At 21.7% G+C, this 21,730-nt stretch overlaps 2 protein-coding genes across 3 annotated transcripts; both read right to left on the reverse strand.

Moving 5' to 3' along the window:
• Positions 1-1,187: 1,187 nt before the first annotated feature.
• Positions 1,188-12,291, reverse strand: LOC122505942 (protein ABHD18). Of its 2 annotated transcripts, none has more exons than XM_043617844.1 (9): positions 11,936-12,291; positions 11,229-11,313; positions 9,921-10,103; positions 9,430-9,542; positions 9,105-9,243; positions 8,723-8,920; positions 5,497-5,767; positions 5,058-5,301; positions 1,188-1,992 (listed from the first exon to the last, which is right to left on the reverse strand). In XM_043617844.1, exons 1-9 carry the CDS (start codon positions 12,025-12,027, stop codon positions 1,932-1,934), a joined length of 1,386 nt encoding a protein of 461 aa, XP_043473779.1. In that variant the 5' UTR covers positions 12,028-12,291; the 3' UTR covers positions 1,188-1,931. The 2 variants fall into 2 exon arrangements, with proteins under 2 accessions (XP_043473779.1, XP_043473778.1); XM_043617843.1 differs by having other exon boundaries at positions 5,058-5,343; positions 11,936-12,281.
• Positions 12,292-13,989: 1,698 nt separating this feature from the next.
• LOC122505923 (7-methylguanosine phosphate-specific 5'-nucleotidase-like) lies at positions 13,990-21,315 on the reverse strand. The gene is made up of 4 exons (XM_043617807.1): positions 20,868-21,315; positions 20,682-20,783; positions 18,777-18,846; positions 13,990-15,261 (listed from the first exon to the last, which is right to left on the reverse strand). The coding sequence occupies exons 1-4, from the start codon at positions 20,892-20,894 to the stop codon at positions 14,567-14,569; spliced, it is 894 nt and encodes a 297-aa protein (XP_043473742.1). The 5' UTR covers positions 20,895-21,315; the 3' UTR covers positions 13,990-14,566.
• Between the last annotated feature and the right edge of the window lie 415 nt (positions 21,316-21,730).

The raw sequence follows: 21,730 nt of genomic DNA on the forward strand, positions 1-21,730 counted from the left end.
ATTCTTTCGGCAAATTTTATTAAAATATAGTAGATAATTGAAAAATTATAGAATTGAAGAAATTTTTTGAAAATAATTGAAATTTTTCCAAGAATTTGTATTAAAATTTTTGAAAATATATAATTGAATTTCGGAAAAGAATTTTAATTATTTATAAAGATAATTGAAATTTTGACGAGAATTTTGTAAAATTTTTGAAAATAATTGAATTTCTGTGCAGAATTTTATTACTTTTGAAAATAATTGAATTTTATTAAAAATTCTATAAAAATAAGAATATAATATTCGATATAAAAAAAATGTTTAATTTTAATTGAACAAAAAATCTCATTGACAATAAAAACTGAGAACTAATAATATAAAAGAAAAAAGTGTAAAAAAATGTTGTGTTTCGTATATATACATACTATAAATTATTCATTATTCGAATGTATAAATCGATTCTTTATGTAAACTTTCATCTATCTTTGTACAAATTTTTGTGCTAATCGAAATTAATTAATTAATGCGAATGTAAATTAATTTAAATGAAATAGAAATTAAAAAGTAAAATATAATTTTTAAACTCACCTGATTTTATCGTTTTGTATTAAAGAATAAAAACTTTTTTTAACATCTCAAAGAAAAGAAGAAAGAGAGAGAAAGAGAAAAAAAATTATTATAAATTTGTTTATTCATGAATTTATTATTTTCCTCCATTTCTTATACACCTGTTGAAAAAAAAACAGGCATATCAAAAAGTAAACTACTATTAAGATTATGTTGATTACAAACAATTATAATACAAGTCAAAAGTATAAATTTGTTTTTCTTTTTTAGTAATTAGAAATTTATTTTCAAAATTTACAATGGATTTAAAATATTTAAAATATTTAAAATATTTAAAATATTTTAAATTTAATGACAATTTAATACCAAAAAAAGACCACAAAAGATAACTTTCTTCCAAATTTCAATTTTTTAAAAAGTTAATATTTTTGGCTACAATATAAACCAAAAACGTTCAATAAAAGTTCAAAAAAAAATTTTTTTTTAAATTCTGAAGTTAGGGAATGTTTCAATTTTAATTAGATTAGATTTTTTTTTTTTAAACTAACTTAAAAAATTTTTACTTTCACCCAAAAAAAAGTTCGCTTTCAATCTAAAATCCTGTAAATAGTAAAATAATAAATTATAAAAACACATAATGAAAATTAAATCTGTATATTTAATTAATTAATAACAGTCATTTATTTATACAGAATTAAAATATACTTCAAGTATAAAATCTCAAAGCAATCGTAAAATAACTATTGCAAGTGTATACATCTACATATAAAAACACTTTACATTTGGTGTTAAAAAATAGTTCCAAAAAAAAGAAAAAATATCTGTATAAAAAATATTTTCATAAATGTATATATTATAATAATTTTTTTTCGAAAAGTCACAACAATTTATTCTGCAAACAAAACCGTTACCGTATTAATATTTCCCTCATAAATTAAAAGAAGGAAAATATTCTACAGTAAGATAACACTTTTTTTTTATAGAAAAAAGACTGAAAAAATTTTTATATTCTTTATTTAGAACTATTTTTATTTCTTTTCTTTTTTTTCTGAAAAGTTTGCATCGATGAAAAAATCGAGTATTATTCTTTTGATTAAAAATTGACTATTTGCATAAATAACAAGTGTATAACAATTATTTTATTATTGAGGCAGATTTTTTGTTCATTATACTTTTGCTCATATATTATTATTATTATTATTATATATGTATATATATGTACATATATACTTTTTCCTCGTTGATTGTTTTTTTCCTCTGTTGTTTGTTTAAAATTGAATTAAAATACAAATATGTTTCAAATTACGCACATAAAATTAATTGTGTTTAAAATAAAAAAATTTTTTTTCCCCTAAATTTTGATTATTCTGAAATATTTATTATCAACTATTGTCAATTGGATATTTTTTGATTGACCTCTGAAAAGCTTCGGAGATTGTCGATCTGAAATCAGAAAAGCAAAAAAAAAAAAAAATTGTAGATATTAATTTTCTTTCACACAATTTTACCAAAATAGTTATATTTATCTTTCAATAATCAAACTACAATATCTTGAATCTTATCAAGTGTAGTGTATTTTTCAAAGTCAGTTTGAATAATTTTTAATATTGTTAAATTTACTTTAAAATGTGTTTTTCTAGAATTATACAAATTTATCTTAAGATAATATATTTTTTCCGATTTTTGTTAAAAAATTATATTCATTAACTTTGCGGTACTTTTGTAAATTTATTACTTTAGTAGTGATAAAACTTTTCAAATTATGAACAACTTATAATAATTAAAGATGACCGACTGACAAAATCATTATTTTATTATTAAAAAAATAGTGTTACTGTGATTTCATCAAAATTATTTGTATCATTGCAATTCAATTAACATTTTCTAGAATTTTTAACTAACATTCTACTTTAAATCAATAACATCAATTATTATTATTCAATTAAACTTTTTCAAAAAAAATTAATTCTACAGAATCGTTATAGTTAAGGGGACCCGCACCCGAAATTTCAACTATAACAGAATATAATTGAAAAAATTTTGTATATTTTTTTTCTGACACTATTTTGATTCAGAAATAAGGTGAAAAAATCAAAAAAAAATTTCATGATTTTTTCGGAAATTAAAAAATTTTTTTTTAAATTTTTTTTTGTAACTTTTGACAAAATTAAAATTTCACAAATCCATGCCCTTAATTATAAAATGGAGTCAAAAGTTACACAAAAAAATTAAAAAAAAAAAACTTTTTTAATTTCCGAAAAAATAATGAAATTTTTTTGTCTTTTTCACCTTATTTCTCAATCAAAATAGTGTCAGGAAAAAAATATAAAAAATTTTTCCAATTATATTTTATTATAGTTGAAATTTCGGGTGCGGGTCCCCTTAAAAGTAAGAAAAATAATAATTTAATTCTACGAGAAATCAATTATTTAAATAAAAAAATAAATAATATTGAATATTTCTTAAAATTTAATTTTTACCAAGAATTGTATTAACAACTTTTAAAAATATTTAATTTCTTTTAAGTAATTTAATTAAACTTTTAATGAAATTTATCATATTAAAGAATTTTATAACAATTTTTGAAAATAATTGAAAACTTTTTGAAGAATTTTATTCAATTTTTGAAAAATAATTGAATTCCTGAGAAGAATTTAAATAATAATTTTTGAAAACAAATTCATGAGAAGAATTTTATTAAAACCTGTTGATAAATTTTATGAAAATAGTGAATATTGAAAATTATTGAATTTGCAAAAAACTTTTGAAAGTAATTGAACTTTTGCAAAGATTTTTATAAATTTTTGAAAATAATTGAATTTTTGGCAAAAAATTTTGCTATTTGTAAAGGTAATTGAATTTTTGACGAGATATTCGTGAAAATTTTTAAAAATAATTGAATTTCTTCAAAGAATTTTATTACTTTTGAAAGTAATTGAATTCTTGGGATGAATATTGCAATTTATGAAAATATTTGAATTTTGTAAAGAATTTTATTAAAATTCCTAAAAGTTATTGAATTTCTGTGAAGAATTTTGTTATTTATCAAGATAATTGCATTAAAACTTTTGTAATAATTAAATAATATTAAAAAATTCATTCTTGTCAGAAATAGAAAATTTTTTTGAAGCTTTTGTATTAGAATTAGTGCTTTAAGAAATTTCAGTACAATAAGAAGTAGAACGGTAAATATGAATTTACATTTAACTAGTCTTTAAGGTTCAAATATAAATTGAAAATATTTATTTTTACAAAAATTTGTTTTGTTAATTTTAATGTTCATAAAATTTTGTTTTCAGTTTAATTATTAAACTAAGAGTCTTTTTAAACACATGAATGAAATAAACAAAAAACAAGTTTTTAATCCATTTACATCCTAATTAAAGAACAAATTTTGAAAAATAATTTAGTCTTTTAAAAATAATGTATGTCATAAAAAGTTTGTGCAGATTATAAGAATTTAAAATACAACCAACTTCTAAACATAATTGAGACTTGACTTCACCAAAATACTAATCTTACAAATTTTATAAATTTCATGAAAAATTTCATCGATCATAAATTTCAAGATTTGAAACTTTCTAAACAAAAGTTTCCAATTGAAAGTTTTAACGGCACTTTGCTAAATTTGGTGTAAATTCATCATTAAAAGATAAAAGAAAAAAATAGGGGAAAATTTCCAAATAAGGTACGTTTAGGGGCCAAAATTAAAAATGGAGACTTTTAGAGAAATAAGGGACAAACTGTCAAGCCTGCATTATGGCTTTGTAATTAAATAAATAAATAAATTTTCCAAAGTCTCTATTTAAGGGCATTTGAACCATTATGACTTTGTTTCAGTCCCTTTTTTTTAAAATGTTTAGGTAGAAATTTTTAAAGTCCTTTAACAATAGTTTAAAATGTAGGTTATGTCAACAAACCATCATTAACCGTTTGGAAGTAGAATTAAAAATAGGTTAACCAAATTTTCAATGAAATTCCCGTTAAGTTTCAAACTTATATATTGCAACCCCTGCTTTAACAATAGATCCCTAGGTCCATTGTTGTATATGGGTTTTTAATTTTATGACTTTAAAGATTAGTAATTAATTAACAAAGAAATATGCGTATTGAATTTTATGACGACTATAGGCAATAAAATTGAACTTTTGCGACCCCTTTTTCCAGGTAATTTTTCTCAGTCTAATTGGGAATAAAGAAGAACTTTCCAGCTCCATTAGGACTAAAGTTATAGTTTTTTTTTAAAATAACCTGTCTTTATTTACTTTAAATAAGCATTAAATTTTAAAATAGAAATTTCTCATCACCAAGGAATATTATTTATAAATACCATTTTAATTATTGATTTAAGAATTAAATTATAAGTTTTCTAACTCTAACATTTAAATATGTTATTTAATTAAAATCCCCTGAAAATAAGAATTTTCAAAAAAAAAAAAAAAAAAAAAAAAAAAAAAAAATTTTCAATTTATCGAAAGTAAATAAAAAAATGTTTTTATAATACAAACCGGAACAATTTTTGATGAAGAAGATATGCAGTAATATGACCGGCGTCAATGTAACGAACTTCAGCCCCTGGCCATATCTCCTCTAGACTCATACATCCATCCCGTGGAACGTAAGCGTCATCTCTCGCACAAACGGCAATTATCAATTCAGTATCAACTGGTAATTCAAAATTCTTCAAGTGCGTGCATTCGTCCATTATTCCTCTCATGAATTGATAAGCCTCATGCTCTCGCCACTTGCTGTCTGAAAATAGGGGATGTTTCGCAACTGGTAAAAGGCACACACCTGAATTGCAAAATTAAAATTTCATCTTCAAATATGCATGCAATAATGTGATGTTTCCGATTCAAGACATGAATTTAATTAATTTTATTATTATTATTATTAATTCAAATATATCAAAGAGCGTAATATTGGCAGTCATAAAAAAAAACTTGCCCTTCAAAGCGTCGGCATCAGCGTTTTTAAATCTATTAGAAATTAGATTTAAAGGAAATAATTTCGCTGCGGCTTTTTCTTCGGCAATTTGGTATTTTTGTGCTTTATTGTTGTTTTTGACTGGAGCAGAATTTCCATTTGATGTTTCATTGATACTTTTAGTCGTCTTTATTTCTGCATTAGTAGTTTTCGATTCGTTTCTTATTCGAGTTATTCTTGCCATACTGGCTGGATAGTGTTTTGCGAAATGTTGTCCTGCCAAGAAGGCATCCTGTCGGAATGGCAAATTGAAATAATAAAACGAATAATTATAAATAAGGATTGAAATATAGTTGATTTTCATTAGATGTGTGCAACGTTTCGGTGTCTTGATTTGACACCATCGTCAGACCACTTTATTAAACAATGAAAATTTTTTATAAACAATTATTAATTTACAAATAAAAGAAAATTAAGATTTTTACACAAACAAAACAAATAAAACTAAATTAACATCTACCTGGTGATTTTAAAAAATATAAATTATTTAAATAAATAATTTGTTACATTTGTAGCGCGTCTCGAATAAAATAAAATAAAAATGTCCGAAAATTAAAACTAAAATCAAAAGAACACAATTTTGCACTTTATATAAATAAACAGATTATTTTACACGTCATTTTCATATTTGGAATCTACTTGTTTTTTTAATTTTTTGTTCCAATTCCAATTCCAACTTCTGCGAAGTTGCTAACAAAAAAATAAAATTCAACATTATTAAAAAAAAGAAAACTAGAAATTGAGCTTTATTAGAAAAAAAAATTTTAATAATCAATCTTTATTAGAAAAAAAAATTTTTGAAATCGAACTTTATTAGAAAAAAAAAATTTAGAAATCGAACTTTATTAGAAGAAAAAAAAATTTAGAAATCGAACTTTATTAGAAAAATAAAAATTTAGAAACAAAAAATTATAAATTTTTTTTAGAAAAACAGTAGGCCCAACCATTTTACGAAATTTCAAATAATCACAAATTCTCTTATTAGAAAATAAAAACTTCAAATAATTGATATAAAAAAAATCCAATTAATCTTTTTCAACAAAATTAATTTTAAAATTCAATTATTTCTAAAAATTCACGCTACATTGCTTTTAATATTCAATTATTATCTAAAATTTTAACTGAAATTTATTTTCAAATCAATTTTTATAGAAAAATTCTACAAGAATTCAATTATTTAAATACAAAAATAAATTATTATCTATAATTTTAACTGAAATTCATTTTTAAATCAATTTTTTATTGAAAAATTCAACGAGAATTCAATTATTCAAATGCAAAAATAATTTATTGAATTATTTCTTAAAATTGAATTCTCATAAATCACTGCCCGTAAAAATGTAACAAATATATAAAGAATTTTACCAAACCAAATTTTTAAATTGATGACGAATTTTAATAAAATTTTGAAGAATTATTATTCTTCAAAACTTTTTTTTTTTTTTTTTTTTTTTTTTTTTTTTTTTTTTTATTATTTTATTTATTTATTTTTTTTAATTCGAAGAATTCGATTAAAATTGTATTAAAAATAATTGAAATTCTGCAATGAGTTTTATTATTTATGAAAATAATTGAAATCCTAAAAAGAATTTTATTATTTTACGAAAATAATTAAGGGGCTAGATGCTATAAGGGGATACGCGCAATGTTAAGTGAATGGCGCTTATTCCCTTATAGCATCCAACTCCTCAATTGAATCCCAGTAAAAATTTTATTATTTATGAAATTAAAAAAATTGAATTATTGCGAATTGATAAAAAAAAATTTTGTAAATAATTGAATACCTGTGAAATGTTTTTTATTTTAAATAGTAAAAATTTTCAAAAATAATTAGATTCTTTTCGAAAAATTTTATAAAACTAGTAGAGATATTGAAAAACATTGAAATGAGGAACATTTTTGAAAATAATTGAAATTTTGTCAAGAATTTTTAAAAAATTTTTGAAAATAATAGAATTTTATTATTTATAGAGATAATTGAAATTTTGACGAGAATTTTAAGGGGAGACCCCCACCTTTATTTTGACCCCTTTAAAATAAAATTCTTAAACGAGGTAATATTTTTTTTCCTGCATCATTTTTAACCTGAAAACATTATAAGATGGTCGAAAATATTTAATTTTAATTTTTGAAGAGGTTAGAATTTTTTTCTTCTGACCTATTGCATATTATTGCAAATCCATGCGAGAAATTGTTTAGAATAGTTAATAATATGCATGGAAAAAAATTTTCGTTGAAAAATATTAAAAACTGTAAGAGAAGATCAATTTTTAATATTCAAATCTTTAACTTTTGCCGAAATTTCGAAAGCCTTAAATCTTTAATTTTTTTCCAAATTGTGTATATTTACGTAATTTGATGCTATTATTGAAAAAACATTGTTAAAATTGACATTTAACTCATTTTCGTGGTAAAAACCATAAAAATCATAGTTTGAAGCTTTTATGGTATACTTTAAATTATTTTATTTAATTTTTTTTTATTGTATTTTTTTTTACCGAAATAAATGCAAAAAGCCATGATTTTTATAGTTTTTACCATGAAAATGAGCTAATCGTCAATTTTAACTATGTTTTTTCGATTCAGAGCATCAAATTGGAAAAAAATAAAGGTTCAGGACTTCCGAAATTTCGGCAAAATTTAATGATTTGAATATTAAAAATCGATCTTCTCTTACAGTTTTTAATATTTTTTAACGAAATTTTTTTTCCATGCATATTTTACCATTCTAAACAACTTCTCGCATGGATTTGCAATAATATGCAATAGGTCAGTAGAAAAAAATTCTAACCTCTTCAAAAATTAAAATTAAATATTTTTGACCATCTTATGTTTTCAGGTTAAAAATGATGGAAAAAAAATCGTTTGGTAATTTTATTTTAAAGGAATATTATGTATTTTAAAAAGAAATTGATTTATTTTACGAAAATAATTTTTTCAATTTTTTTGTTTTTGTTTCTTAATTCTTTTTTTCAAAACTATGTTTTGATTCACCGATGTTATAATCTTTAAAGATCTTTGACAATTGTGAGTAATTGTCATTAAAAGGAATGCAAATTTTTGGAATACGACTGTAAATAGCCGATTTTTCATTATTTTGATTTTTGTTAAGTGCAGTGTATTCATTGTTTAATAAAGTGTCCTGATGATGGTGGCAAATCAAGATTAAAAAAGCCAATCGACTCACGTCTTGATCAATAACCTTGACCATTTTTGCTAAATCATTTTGATAAATTTCATTGGAAAAATATTGATTCTCGAGTAAGGCCCAATTTATCGAAGCGCTCATTACGCCCTCTGTGAAAACTGGCGATGCCGTCGACCATGAGAGACACGGGACTAGGACAATTGGTTTTGGCCAATTTGTCGCTGCCAATGAAGCCATCTAATTTTTATAGAAGAAAATCATTCAACAATTTTTTCCAACTTTTCTAAACCATATATTATAAATCTGAAAGTTATTTTTATATGAAATTCCACCGTTCAAAATGGACTTTCAGATAGAAATTTTGATTTTCACTTTTTTTTTTTACTTTTCAAATTTTTATGCGAATAAATAAATTACTAACGTGACCACCCATTGAAAGACCTGTTAATCCAAGAGGACTATATCCATGCTGCTCGCACCAATTCAATAACACTATTGATTCCAATATTAAACAGCCTCCCATTATAAAGATATCAGAGACATTATGTAAACTGGAACGACTATAAAAGACAAAACATTTGTTAGCAAAAAAAAAAAAAAAGATTTTTACTCAAAAATAATTAACATAAAAATAAATTTTTTAAAAAAATGCAATAAAACTTGAAAAGAACTCGAATTCTGAAAAAATGAGATTATTATTAGAAAATTTTTTTTTTTTATACAAATGAAACTATCGAAAATCTTACACTTGATCTTTAGGTTTTCGTAAACCGTAGAAAGGATTCTCCAACAAAATAGATCCAATTCCCGATTCTTTGAGCAGTGGTTTAGCAATTAAATTTCTCCTACGCCAAAAAAACTATAAATTTTCAAATTAATGAAATCATTCAAATTTGTGAAATTTTAAGAATTCTGCTGTTAGTAAAAAGTTATTAAGTCGCATATGCCGTATACGGCATATGCGACTTACTAACTTTTTACTAACAGCAGAATTTTTCGGACAAATTTTTTTAAATATTCACTTTTTTAAATCTTACTTTTAGATTGATAAAATATAGAATACTAAATAAATTCTTCTTAATATTTTATGATAAAAAATTTTCTATATATTTAAATGTTATTTTTCAGATCGGATATATGCTGATATGTATTTAAGGTTTGTTTTCAGAGAAATAATAAAATAAATATTAAAAAAATATTGTGAAAAATGAGAAATTTCGAGATATTTTTTACTGACATGATCACCAGTGCCAGCAAGATGCAGACAAATGGGTTTAATTTTATGTGATGTCCACTTCTTTGGTAATATCATTTGAAAATGAGCTGTTTTTGTCTCCTCTGGCATTATTCCCGGTAAATGATAATCGAATGGTGATTGAAAGTGACCTTCCAATACATGACAATCGGACCATTCTTCGTCCTGCAAAATTCGAAGCAGAAATTAAATTCAAATATATAAATTCAAATTTTAATGAAATTTATTATATCAAAGAATTTTATAACAATTTTTGAAAATAATTGAAAACTTTTAGAAGAATTTTATTCAATTTTTTTTTTTAAATAATTGAATTCCTGAGAAGAATTTTAAATAATAATTTTTGAAAATAAATTCATGAGAAGAATTTTATTTAAATTTTTGAAAATAATTGATTTCTTGAGAATTTTTTAAAAAATTGAATTTTCATGAAAAATTTTATTTTTAATGAAAGTAATTGAATTATTGTGAAATATAAATTGCATAAAATTTTGTTAAATAATTGATTTTTTCGAATTTTTTTTGAAAATTAGCGAAAATTAAAAGTAGTGGAAATTCTCTTAAAAAAATATTATTTATATTCTTTGTTCAGAAAGTTGAATATATAATAATTTTTTTACCTTCTCTATTTTGTTCAGAATAATTAAAATTTTCGTAATGAAGATTATTTTTAATTTAGATATCAAATAACAATTTTTGCGAAATTCAATTTTCCTCGTACAAGAAAATTTAATTATTTTCAATTTTGAAAATCTGATGTCAAATTTGAATTTGAGTTTTTTTTTTTAATAATAATTGCATTTTTCAAGGAATTTATTTTAAATTGTATTAAAAATATTTGAAATTCTGCGATGAAAATAATTGAATTCGTAAATGAAATTTTATTATTTATGAAAATAATAAAATTGAATCTTTTCGTAGAATTATTGTATCAAAAAAAGTTTTTTCTATAATTAAATCTGTTGATAAATTTTATGAAAATAGTAAATATTGAAAATTATTGAATTGCAAAATACTTTTAAAAGTAATTGAACTTTTGCAAAGATTTTTAGAAATTTTTCCAAAAAATAATTGAATTTTTGGCGAAAAATTTTGCTATTTGTAAAGATAATTGAATTCTTGACGAGATATTCGTGAAAATTTTTAAAAATAATTGAATTTCTTCGAAGAATTTTATTACTTTTGAAAATAATTGAATTCTTGGGATGAATATTGCAATTTATGAAAATAATTGAATTTTGTAAAGAATTTTATTAAAATTCCTAAAAATTATTATTATTATTTACTGACCTTAGTAATGTTTACAGGATAATTAGAAGGTATTAAATTATAGCAAGCCTCTCGATTGGCCACGACTTTCCGAAATTCGAATATCCTGTGAGAAAAAATTTATTTTTAATTTCATTTTTCAGAAATACAGTCAACAAATGAGAAACAAAAATATATAAAATTTTTGCTGTGAAAATGAATTTCAATAAATAAATGTAATAAACAATGTATATTTTAACAACAAGAATTTACAATATTCATATAAAATATTTTTAAAAAAAACATAATTTGGTTATGAAAATTAAACAAAATTCGTAATATTTTAAATATTTGGGAATGGCAACAAGTTGTTGCTCGTAAAAATATTTACGCATTCAAAAAGATAAGGCACAATTGAAAAAGAATGTAACTAAAAATAATATTCTTTGTATTATAATTAAAAAAATTTCTGTAAGTCCCCTATTATATAATAACTGTCTCATTTTTCTTTATTTATATTTCAAGGATCATTTAAAGTGACAGAAACAAAAAGACAATATATATAAGAAATCCACTTTTTTCTCATAATTTTCCTCTATATATGTAAAAATATGCAAGAAAAAATTTTCATTAATAATTTCCCTAAAATTATCTTTAAATTAAATTGCAAACGTTTAAATAAATATGGATGAAATGATAATTTTTATTGTATACATATAATGAGAATGATAATTTTAAGGTTAGATTACCTTCGTAAATTTTCCGGATTGCCCCAACCTTTTGTGAAAAATTTCGTGAGTAAAATACTTCTGTAGACGGCATCAAGACGACTTGGGGGCATTCTATTGTTAATGAAAATTTGTAATTTATCACAGTGCAGTTCATTAATGTTGTTAAAATAACTGCAAAAATGCCCCCGGCGAGAATATACGCTTATAGAGAAACTTGTTACATTGTGCCTAATAGGACACTTTGAAGTCGAGGCGACCTTGACATTTCATTATATTGATAATAAAAGCATCGTGTATACTGTTTATTTTTCATTGCGCTTTGAGTATGGAATTTTTTTTTATTCAAAAACGAACGATTATGAAAAAAAGTTAATTTTATGATTTTTTATAACCAAAAATTTTTTTTAATTCTTTTTTTTTTGCAAAACAAAAATATTTTTGATACAACTGCGCACGAAGGTGCGCAAGTGATTGTTTAAAGTTATTTTTGTTTGATAAGCGAGTGCGATGTACTTTGTTATGTGAAAATTATTAAATTAATTTATTCAACAAAATTAGAAAAATTATGTGAAATGTCAGGGAAACAAAATTTTTGTCAGTAAAGTCAGGAAAAGAAATTTTTATCAGGGAAATTAAGAAAATTGACACTTTTTTCGACTTATTTTCAAAAATTGCGACTATTTTACGACTTTTCTTCCAAACATTAAATTGCAACAAATACCACAATTTTTATAGTAAAAAAGTGCAACTTATTTTAATTTTTATAATTCGAAAAATAACTAAAAACAAATCTTTCAAAAATTGTTTTTAAAGCATTTTTCAAGTTAATTAAATTTTTCAAATATATATATATATAAATCTTTTTGAATAATGCAAATTTTGTACAATTTAATTGAAAATAATTAATTTTTTTTTTTTAAGTATTTTGTTACAATTTTTGAAAATCAACTTTTGAAGAATTTTTATTGCTAATTTTGAAAAGAATTGAATTATCAAAAATATGTTGATAAAAAATATTTAGATGTAAATTTAAAAATGAAAATTATGTTCTAGTTTTTTAAAATTCAATATTTTATAAATATTTTCAACGAAAATTCAAATATATACAAAAAATAATAATATTTTAGAATTATTTTTTAAATATTTTGGTGAAAAAAATTATGTTTAAAATTTTTCAATTAAAATTCATCAAAAAAATAATTAGTTTCTTTTTAAAAATTATACAGAAATTCAATTATTTTTAAAAAATTACATAAATATATTTTTAAAAACTAATTATTAGTGTAATAATTTTTTTAAAATTCAATTATCTTCGAACAATGTTAATAAAAATTTAAGAAAATTTACTTTTTGGATTTATTAAAATTTTTCAGAAATCATGGTCTTGTTTATAATTAAAATTCTTCAAAAATTGTGATGTATTTTATTTATATTTTTCAAAAATTTTAATTATTTTTAAAAAATAAAACCAAATTTTAAATGTTTTGGAAATTTTTCAAAATTTAAAAACTATTATCTTTCAAAAATTATTTAAAAATAACTTAAGAAGAAACTATGGAGAGTTACAATTTATCATAAAAAATTGAGTTTTTGTATTTAAATAATTGAATTCTAGAAGAACTTTTGGAAAATTATTTAAATTAATTGATTCAGAGATGAAGTTAAGTTTTGTTAAAAATTGGAGAAAATAATTTAAATTCAGAAAAAAAATTATTTTAATTTTGTATATTTTTTTATAGATTTTCCCTTCGGAGGAAATCATTTAAATTTCGAAACGTTGGAGTAAATATATTTTAATCATTGTCCAAATATTTTCCTCTTATTTACCTTGTTTTATAAAAAAAAATCTCGAACTTATAAAGATTAACTAATTTATTTATTATTTATACCTTTTTACAATGTTAAGAAAACATTTTTCCATTAAATTCTCATTCTATTTGTTGTTTTTTTACAATTTTATTAAACTTTTTGTTTTCGTTTGCGATTCTATTACATAATTTTGAAGAATCCAAAGACATACGCAAATTTACCAAAAGTCGGAGAGCAAAAAAAAAATAATAATAAAACAACGCTTTTTGTTTTGCACAAAATATATTTATTATCTCTGAGAAAATCAATGATATAATTTCCAAACATTTTTTTTTTTTCATTTTGTGCGAAATTTCTTCAAGCTTTGTAGGAAATTTTCTTCAAAGATTGGGAAATAAAATTAAATAACAAATAGAAGAGAAGCTTTCATTTCTTTTATGCAAATGTGCAATAATTTCCATTTTTTTACGTTTGTTAAATTTTAATTGTTTTCGTGGACTTTTTTTTTCAAATCTCGCATTATGGCAGTGATGGTAAATTGTTAAAAAAAATTTATTTTCTTACAAATCACCATTTATCGATAACTTATTTTTCTAAACAAAATGACAATTATTTGAAGCGTACTTGCAAATTATAAAATTCGCATATAAACTAAAAAATTTTGTTTCAAAAAATAATTTGAAATAAAAGAAGAAAAAACTTATTAAAATCGTATATCAATGAATCGCTTTAAATAATTTGAATTTTTAAATTTCGGTGTTTGAAATAATAAACAATTTCAAAATTAAGGAGAATTATAAACATAGAGTAGGAGGAGGGAGATAATTTCGCATTTAAAAATTAGATAATTCGTTTGAGTATAGACCACGGTAAATCCATTGTTTGATCGTCAATGAGAACAACATCAAAAACGTCCATATAATCTTTTAAACTCTTTTCCACAATTTCATTATTTTCGTGATAAAGAAAGCCTATTTTAAAGACATTGTCAACATCTTTGATCCCGTTGCACATTGTCGTATCACCGACACTGTCTCCCATTAATATGATATTTTTCCTATTTTCCAATCGTTTTAAATGTTCTTTTTCTAAAACGGTTTCATTTTTATTAAAAACGTGAATCTTCTTCCCTTTGAAACCGTCTAATGTTTTTCCCGAATAATTGAGAAAATTTGAAATAATCTCCACATTATCCAGAAGTACGTTATTATGTCTTAAAATTGCCTCGACAACATCACCAAGACCGGCGCTAAATACCAAAACTGGAATTTTAGCTGAATTTAATTTATCCATTAAATTCTTTGTTCCTTCACGTAAATCGGTTCCATATTTTTCCGCAACCTGCTCCAATTCAGAGGAATCAAATTCGTAACCCTTTAAGAATTCTTCGCTTATCTCCATCCACTCCTCCATGGCTGCTGTCTTATCCTTAATTGAAATATGCGGATCCGTCTCTATTGGTCTATATTTTTTATGGGTTCGCGTGTCCATTTCCGCGTACTGTGGAGGGAGTTGTTTGCATTTTGCGAAGATTCCTGAAATTCAATTTTGTTTTTAATTTAATGAATATAAATTGCATTTCAATTTTAATAAATCCTTATCGAAAAAATTTAATTATTTTTATAAATAGTGAAATTCTTCGCAAGAATTCACCTAATTTAAAAAATAGTAAAATTCTTTGCAGGAATTCAATATTATTTACAAAAACAATTTTAATTGAATTCCTTGGATGAATTTAAATATTTTAAAAATATTTCCATAAATTTCAATTATTTCCTAAAATTTTAATTAATAAATTCATCGAAACAAATTCAACTATTTTTTATAAATATACTAAAATTCTTTGTTGGAATTAAATTATTTTAAATCCAATTTAAATAAAATTACACGAAAGAATTTGATTATTTTCAAAAATTTCCACAAAAATTCAATTTCAAAAAGAATTTAAAATTCTCTAAAAAATAATTCAATTATTCTCGGAATATTTTTAAAAAATTTGATATAAAAATTAAATTACCTTCAATGCAATTTTTAAATATATATTCGTCAAAAAAAAAAAAATTGAAAGAATTCAATTATTTTCAAAACATAATAAAATTCTTGTAATGAATTCAATTATTTTGAATATAATTAATTTTAATAAAATTCTTTAAAGAAATTCAATTACTTTTCGAAACAACTTTAATTGAATTTCTCGAAAAAATTTAATTATTTTTTTTAGATTTCTATAAAATTCTTCGAAACATTTGAATTATTTTAATAAATAGTAAAATTCTTCGCAATAATTCAATTATTTTTATAAATATAGTAAAATCCTTTGCAAAAATTCAATTTTTTTCAAAACAGTTTTAATAGAATTCCTCGAAAGTATTTAAATTTTCTAATATATTAACATAAAATTCATTTATATTCTAAAATTTTAATGAATTCTTCGAAACAATTCAATTATTTTCCTAAATAATAAAATTCTTTGAAAGAATTCTATTATCAAATTTTTTTAAAATTCTTCTATATTCAATTATTTAAATAAAAAAATAAATAGTTTATTGAATAATTGAATCTTTCTTAAAATTGAATTCTCATAAAGAATTTTATCCATAAATTTTTAAATAATTGAATTCTTTCGACGAATTTTAATAAAAATTTTTAAGAATAATTACCTACATTTTTCGAGAAATTTGCTTAAAATTGTTTTTAAAATAATTGAAATTCTGCGATAAGTTTTATTATTTGTGAAAATAATTGAATGGCTAAGAAGAATTTTATTATTTTTGAACAATATTTAATTTTTGCGAAGTTCTTTGAAAATTTTTAAATCAATTTTTATTAGAAAATTTTACTATAGAATTTAAATATTTGAATACAAAAAAAATTTATTAAATAATTGAATGTTTCTTAAAATTAAATTCCCATTAAGAATTTTATCAACAAATTTTTAAATAATTGAATTCTTTCGACGAATTTTAATAAAATTTTTAAGAATAATTACATTTTATTATTTACGAAAATTATTGAATCCCTGTAAATATTTTATTGTTCATGAAAATAATTGAATAATTGCAAAGAAATTTATAAAAAATTTTTCAAATAATTGAGTTCCTGTGAAATTTTTATTATTTTATGAAAATAATTAAAGGTTTGCGTAGAATTTTATTAAATTTTGTTTAAATAATTAAATTTTTTCGGAAAGTTTTATTAAAACAGATAGTGAAAATCACTTATTATTTTTTTAAATAATTGAATTCTAGTGAACAATTTTATTATAATCCTTTTAAATAATTGATTTAATTTCTAAAAATGTTATGAAAATTGTGTTTTAAAATATGTAAATTCCTAGAGATGAAAAGAATAAATTGAATTCCTAAAAACAATTTTATTTTTTACGAATATAATTGAATCCCTGAAAAATTTTATTATTTATGAAAATAATTGAATTAATGTGACGAAATATATAAATAATATTGAATTCTTGTAAAATTTTTATTATTTTATGAAAATAATTAAATATTTGCCTGGAATTTTACTAACATTTTTTTTAAAAATAGTAGATAATAAAAATTATTTAATTGAATTGAATTTTTGTAATATATATTTAACTATAGTTAACTATAGTCAAAAATAAAATTTTAATTTATCTGCTCACTTTTCTAAAAATAAAAATTTTTGAAAATGCAGTAACGCACTGTTTTGAAAAAAAATTCTACATGACAGGTTTTTTTTTTCTTTTAAAGCAATGGTTAAAAATACTCAGCATTCAACAATCTAAAATTAAGAAAAATTGAGGTTATGATGAACACCTTTTTTTTTTTTTTGCTTTTGGTAGAAACTAAGTTGAGATGAAAATATTTTTTAAATATATGACTGTTTTATAAACTTATTTCCAAGATAAGTAAGTTAAAAAATTAAAATAATAAATAATTTTCCTTTTATACTACATTTTTTTTTTTTTTTTTTTTTTTTTTTTAAATAATATAATTTACCCAAAAGAAAAACTAAATTATCATTTCATTGGAAAAAGAAAATTACATGTTTAAAAATACATATTTTTTATATTCAAAAATAAACGATTAATCTATAGCGATATAGTTATAATTATTGATAATCATTATTCTGTTTTTTACTGTTGCAATTTTCCCGTAGTTTATTATTAAGGATGAAAATAGTCGCGTACATACAATAAATATTATCAAATCGCTGATATCGAGAAACTGAGAACGCATTAAATACTAGTGCTATTAATCAAGTTACATAAATGTGAAGGTCAAAGTTTTGTGTAAATTTCACAAATTTCTTTATAATGTTTTTTTTTTGAGTACTTTCTTTAATATTGTAATAATAAATAAAAATGTTGGAGGCATAAAAAATAAATTACTAACTAAAAATAATTTTCAAAAAAAAAAAAACCAAAAAAATTGTTATTTCGTTTTGTTTTGAAAAAGAATGAATATAAATTAGAGAATTAATTAGAAAAACCTTGAGGTAAAAAAAGTGCGGTCATCTATCGCGGTTGAATATTAACCACAAAAATACCAGTTTTTATTTGCTTTTCGAAGTCAACTTTACATAATTAAGTATCTGAAAATAATACCTATACCTATATTATATTTATGATATTACAAAGTAGAATCTTTGAAAAGAAAGAAAAAATTTGTAATTCTCAATCTTAACTGATATTGACAATAAAAAAATCTAAAATTTTATTTAATTTTTCTAACTTTCCAGGGTTGCCACTCGCAAAATGATTTTAAATACACAAAAAATTGTTTTACGAATTTCTTTAATTGTTAAATTATTCGAAAATATCAAAAACTTCATTTTTAAATAAATATTTAATAATTATTATTTTTTTTCATAGAAATTAAGACTTTCAAAAATTTCAAATTCAATAACATAAAAATATTATTATAAAACATAAAGATAATTATTATAATCAAATATAATAATAAATAATATTAATAAACTATACTAAAAAGTTTTCAAATTTATTTTTTGGAAGGGGGGGGGGGGGGTGGGTGGGTGGAAATTTAAAAAATAAAAATTCCGTAATTACCAAAACTGCTCAAATGAGCTTTCCCATCAACGTGTTGCTTCGTCAGAGTTAAATCAAAATCCGTGACAACCTAAAAGTAAATTACTTCTTTATATAGGATTCAAAAATACATTTGAGATTATTATAAAATTTATATTTCTATAATTTACGGGGGGTGAAGTTCACAACGTTTAATAACAAAAATTGTAAGACAAATAAATTTTTTTTTTTTATCAAAATACAATATTTTAAGCCAACGAAGTTGTTGATGAAGAAACAATATAAATTTTTTTGAATAGAAAAATATTTCTTTGAAAATTATTATAATTCTTGTGAACTTCACCCAACGTGCATATTTTATAAAATTGATAAACTAAACGTAAGTTACCTTTTTCTTGTGTAAATGATTTTAGATTTAAAAATAATAAAGTATAATGTTATTATGCTGTAAAAAGCTAGAAATGATGGAAAAAAATTAAAAATAAATATTATTTTCCTTTGTTTGTATTTTTAAATAAATTAACGTGGATTATTTTTTTTTCTGATAATTATCTATCGAAAGCGTGATTTTTTATTTTTGAATAATAATACGAAAGATAAAAATTTACAGAAAGATAAAAAGTATTTACATACTTTTTTATTTATTTGTAAATTCATAAAAAAAAAATGCTGAATAAGAATAATTTATTTAAATTTTTCTTTAAATAATAATAAAAGAAAATTGCGCTTTGATTCCTCGAGGGCAATTTTTAATAAACAATGTTAGAAATATTTTTCTCGATTATAACATTTTTTTTATAACAAATGATATTTTTTGTAAAAACCGCAATATTTATTACTTAACGAATGTAAAGTAGTTGAGAGACTTTCCATTTTAAAGGCTTTAAATTACAAAAAAAAATATATATTTTTCTTTAAAAATGTTACTTTCTTCAAGAATAACTAGAAATTTTTATAAAGATAATTGAATTCTTGACGAGATATACGTTAAAATTTTTGAAAATAATTGAATTTCTTCGAAATATTTTTTATTACTTTTGAAAATAATTGAATGCTTGTGATGAATATTGTTATTTCTGCAAATAATTATTAAATTTTATAAAGGATTTTATTAAAAATTCTTAAAAATAATTGAATATCTGAGAAGAATTTTTTATTTATCAAGATAATTGCGTGAAAACTTTTGAAATAATTAAATAATAAATATATTAAAAAATTCATTCTTGCAAAAATAGAAAAAAATTTTTTCAAGGTTTTGTATTAAAATTTGTGGTAGTTTCATAGTTTATTAGTCAAACAAAAAAATACAACAAAAATTCAGAATTTTCTTATGAATTCTAAAAATTTAATTTTTACCAGTACTTTTAATAAAAAAATCCCTAACTGTTCTCTAAATTTGAATTAGTTTAAAATAATTAATTTGATATAGTAAAAAATCAGTCACTGATTCAAATAATATAGTATTGTAAATAAATTTTAAAAAAATTTAGAAATTTTGTGAAATTCAACTGAAAATAATTAAATTTGTTAAAGAATTTATTTCATTAAAAACTTTTTAACAAATCGAATTTTCAAAGTATTTTAATTTAATAATTGATAAATAATTGAATTTTATAAAGAATCACATTCTAATGTTGTCATTTTTATTAGTGCGAAGATTAATAATTAAAATTTTTATTAGTTAATTTTTTTTTTAAATTTGACAACAACGACCTCTTGCTAATTGTCTTTGAAACTATCACTGTCTCTATAAATGTATAGTGCGACAAAAATACAGTGTAAATTTTGCAATAAACTGTCATTAGCGCCTTCGTCACTAGCAAACATTTATATATATATATAGATAATATAAAATTCTAAATATGATATTCGCCAAATTCAATTTTAACAAGTGATTTAAAAATAAAGTAAACTTTTCCTACAAACCTGTAATTTTTCAGGTCCATCACGAATAATGTTGTTTATTTTCCTAAGTACGACATCTTTGTCTCTATATTTCACACTGGATATCCTATTTAAAATTGGAAACTGAAAAAAATTAAACATGAACGATTTTTTTCTCTTTTAATTTCACTGACACGTCGAATTTTCGAACGCGCGCGTACTACTTACATCGTCCAAGGTCAATTTATTTGGCATTATGCACAGAAAATTGACAAATTTAAAGATGATTGTATGAATGGAAAATAATGTGTTTATATCTATATTATATAGATTCTTAAAAAAGAAATCAGAAATCAGAATGGAACTGGAGTTTCTTATAATAGAGAATTTTTATGATGAACAAAAATTTACATATATAGACAAAACAAAATTTGGGTTTTGCTTCTACAACGAATTTTTTTTTAAAGGGATAAATGACAAACCGGTCCTTCTAGCAAGAAAGCATGAGAACGTGTGGTCTGCGTGTTTTTATTTGTCACTGATTAGATTTTTAAATATATATATATGTTTAAGAGAACTGCATGTATATCATTCTCCTTTCCTTTTTCTTTTCCTACTCTCTAAACAGACTTTGTGAGCCAACACAACCAACTTGAGCCGAGAATATCGAATTGAAGAACGACAAAAGTCGAAGATGCTCGAAGCAGAGTTGTGTCATTGAAAATGGAAAATATATAGTAAGGGAACGGTTAACAAACTTAGGGTTATCGCAGCGATAAGGAGTTAAAATTTCCTCCAGATTCATTGATGGCGCTGCGGCTATTCGATTGAACATTGAAATCTGGCTTCCGACGTGAATTTTAATAAAATTTTTAAGAATAATTACATTTCTCGAGGAATTCGATTAAAATTGTATTAAAAATAATTGAAATTCTGCATCGAGTTTTATTATTTTTGAAAATAATTGAATTTCTGCGAAGAATTTTATTACTTTTGAAAATAATTGAAATTCAAAATGGCGGATCCAATATGGCGGACGAAAATTTAGAAAATTAACGGATTTCGGTATGAAATCAAGGGGTTTTTGGGGT

The sequence above is a fragment of the Leptopilina heterotoma genome, unplaced genomic scaffold (assembly GCF_015476425.1).
Source record: "Leptopilina heterotoma isolate Lh14 unplaced genomic scaffold, ASM1547642v1 Lhet_38, whole genome shotgun sequence".
In the NCBI taxonomy this organism is placed as follows: Eukaryota; Metazoa; Arthropoda; class Insecta; order Hymenoptera; family Figitidae; genus Leptopilina; species Leptopilina heterotoma.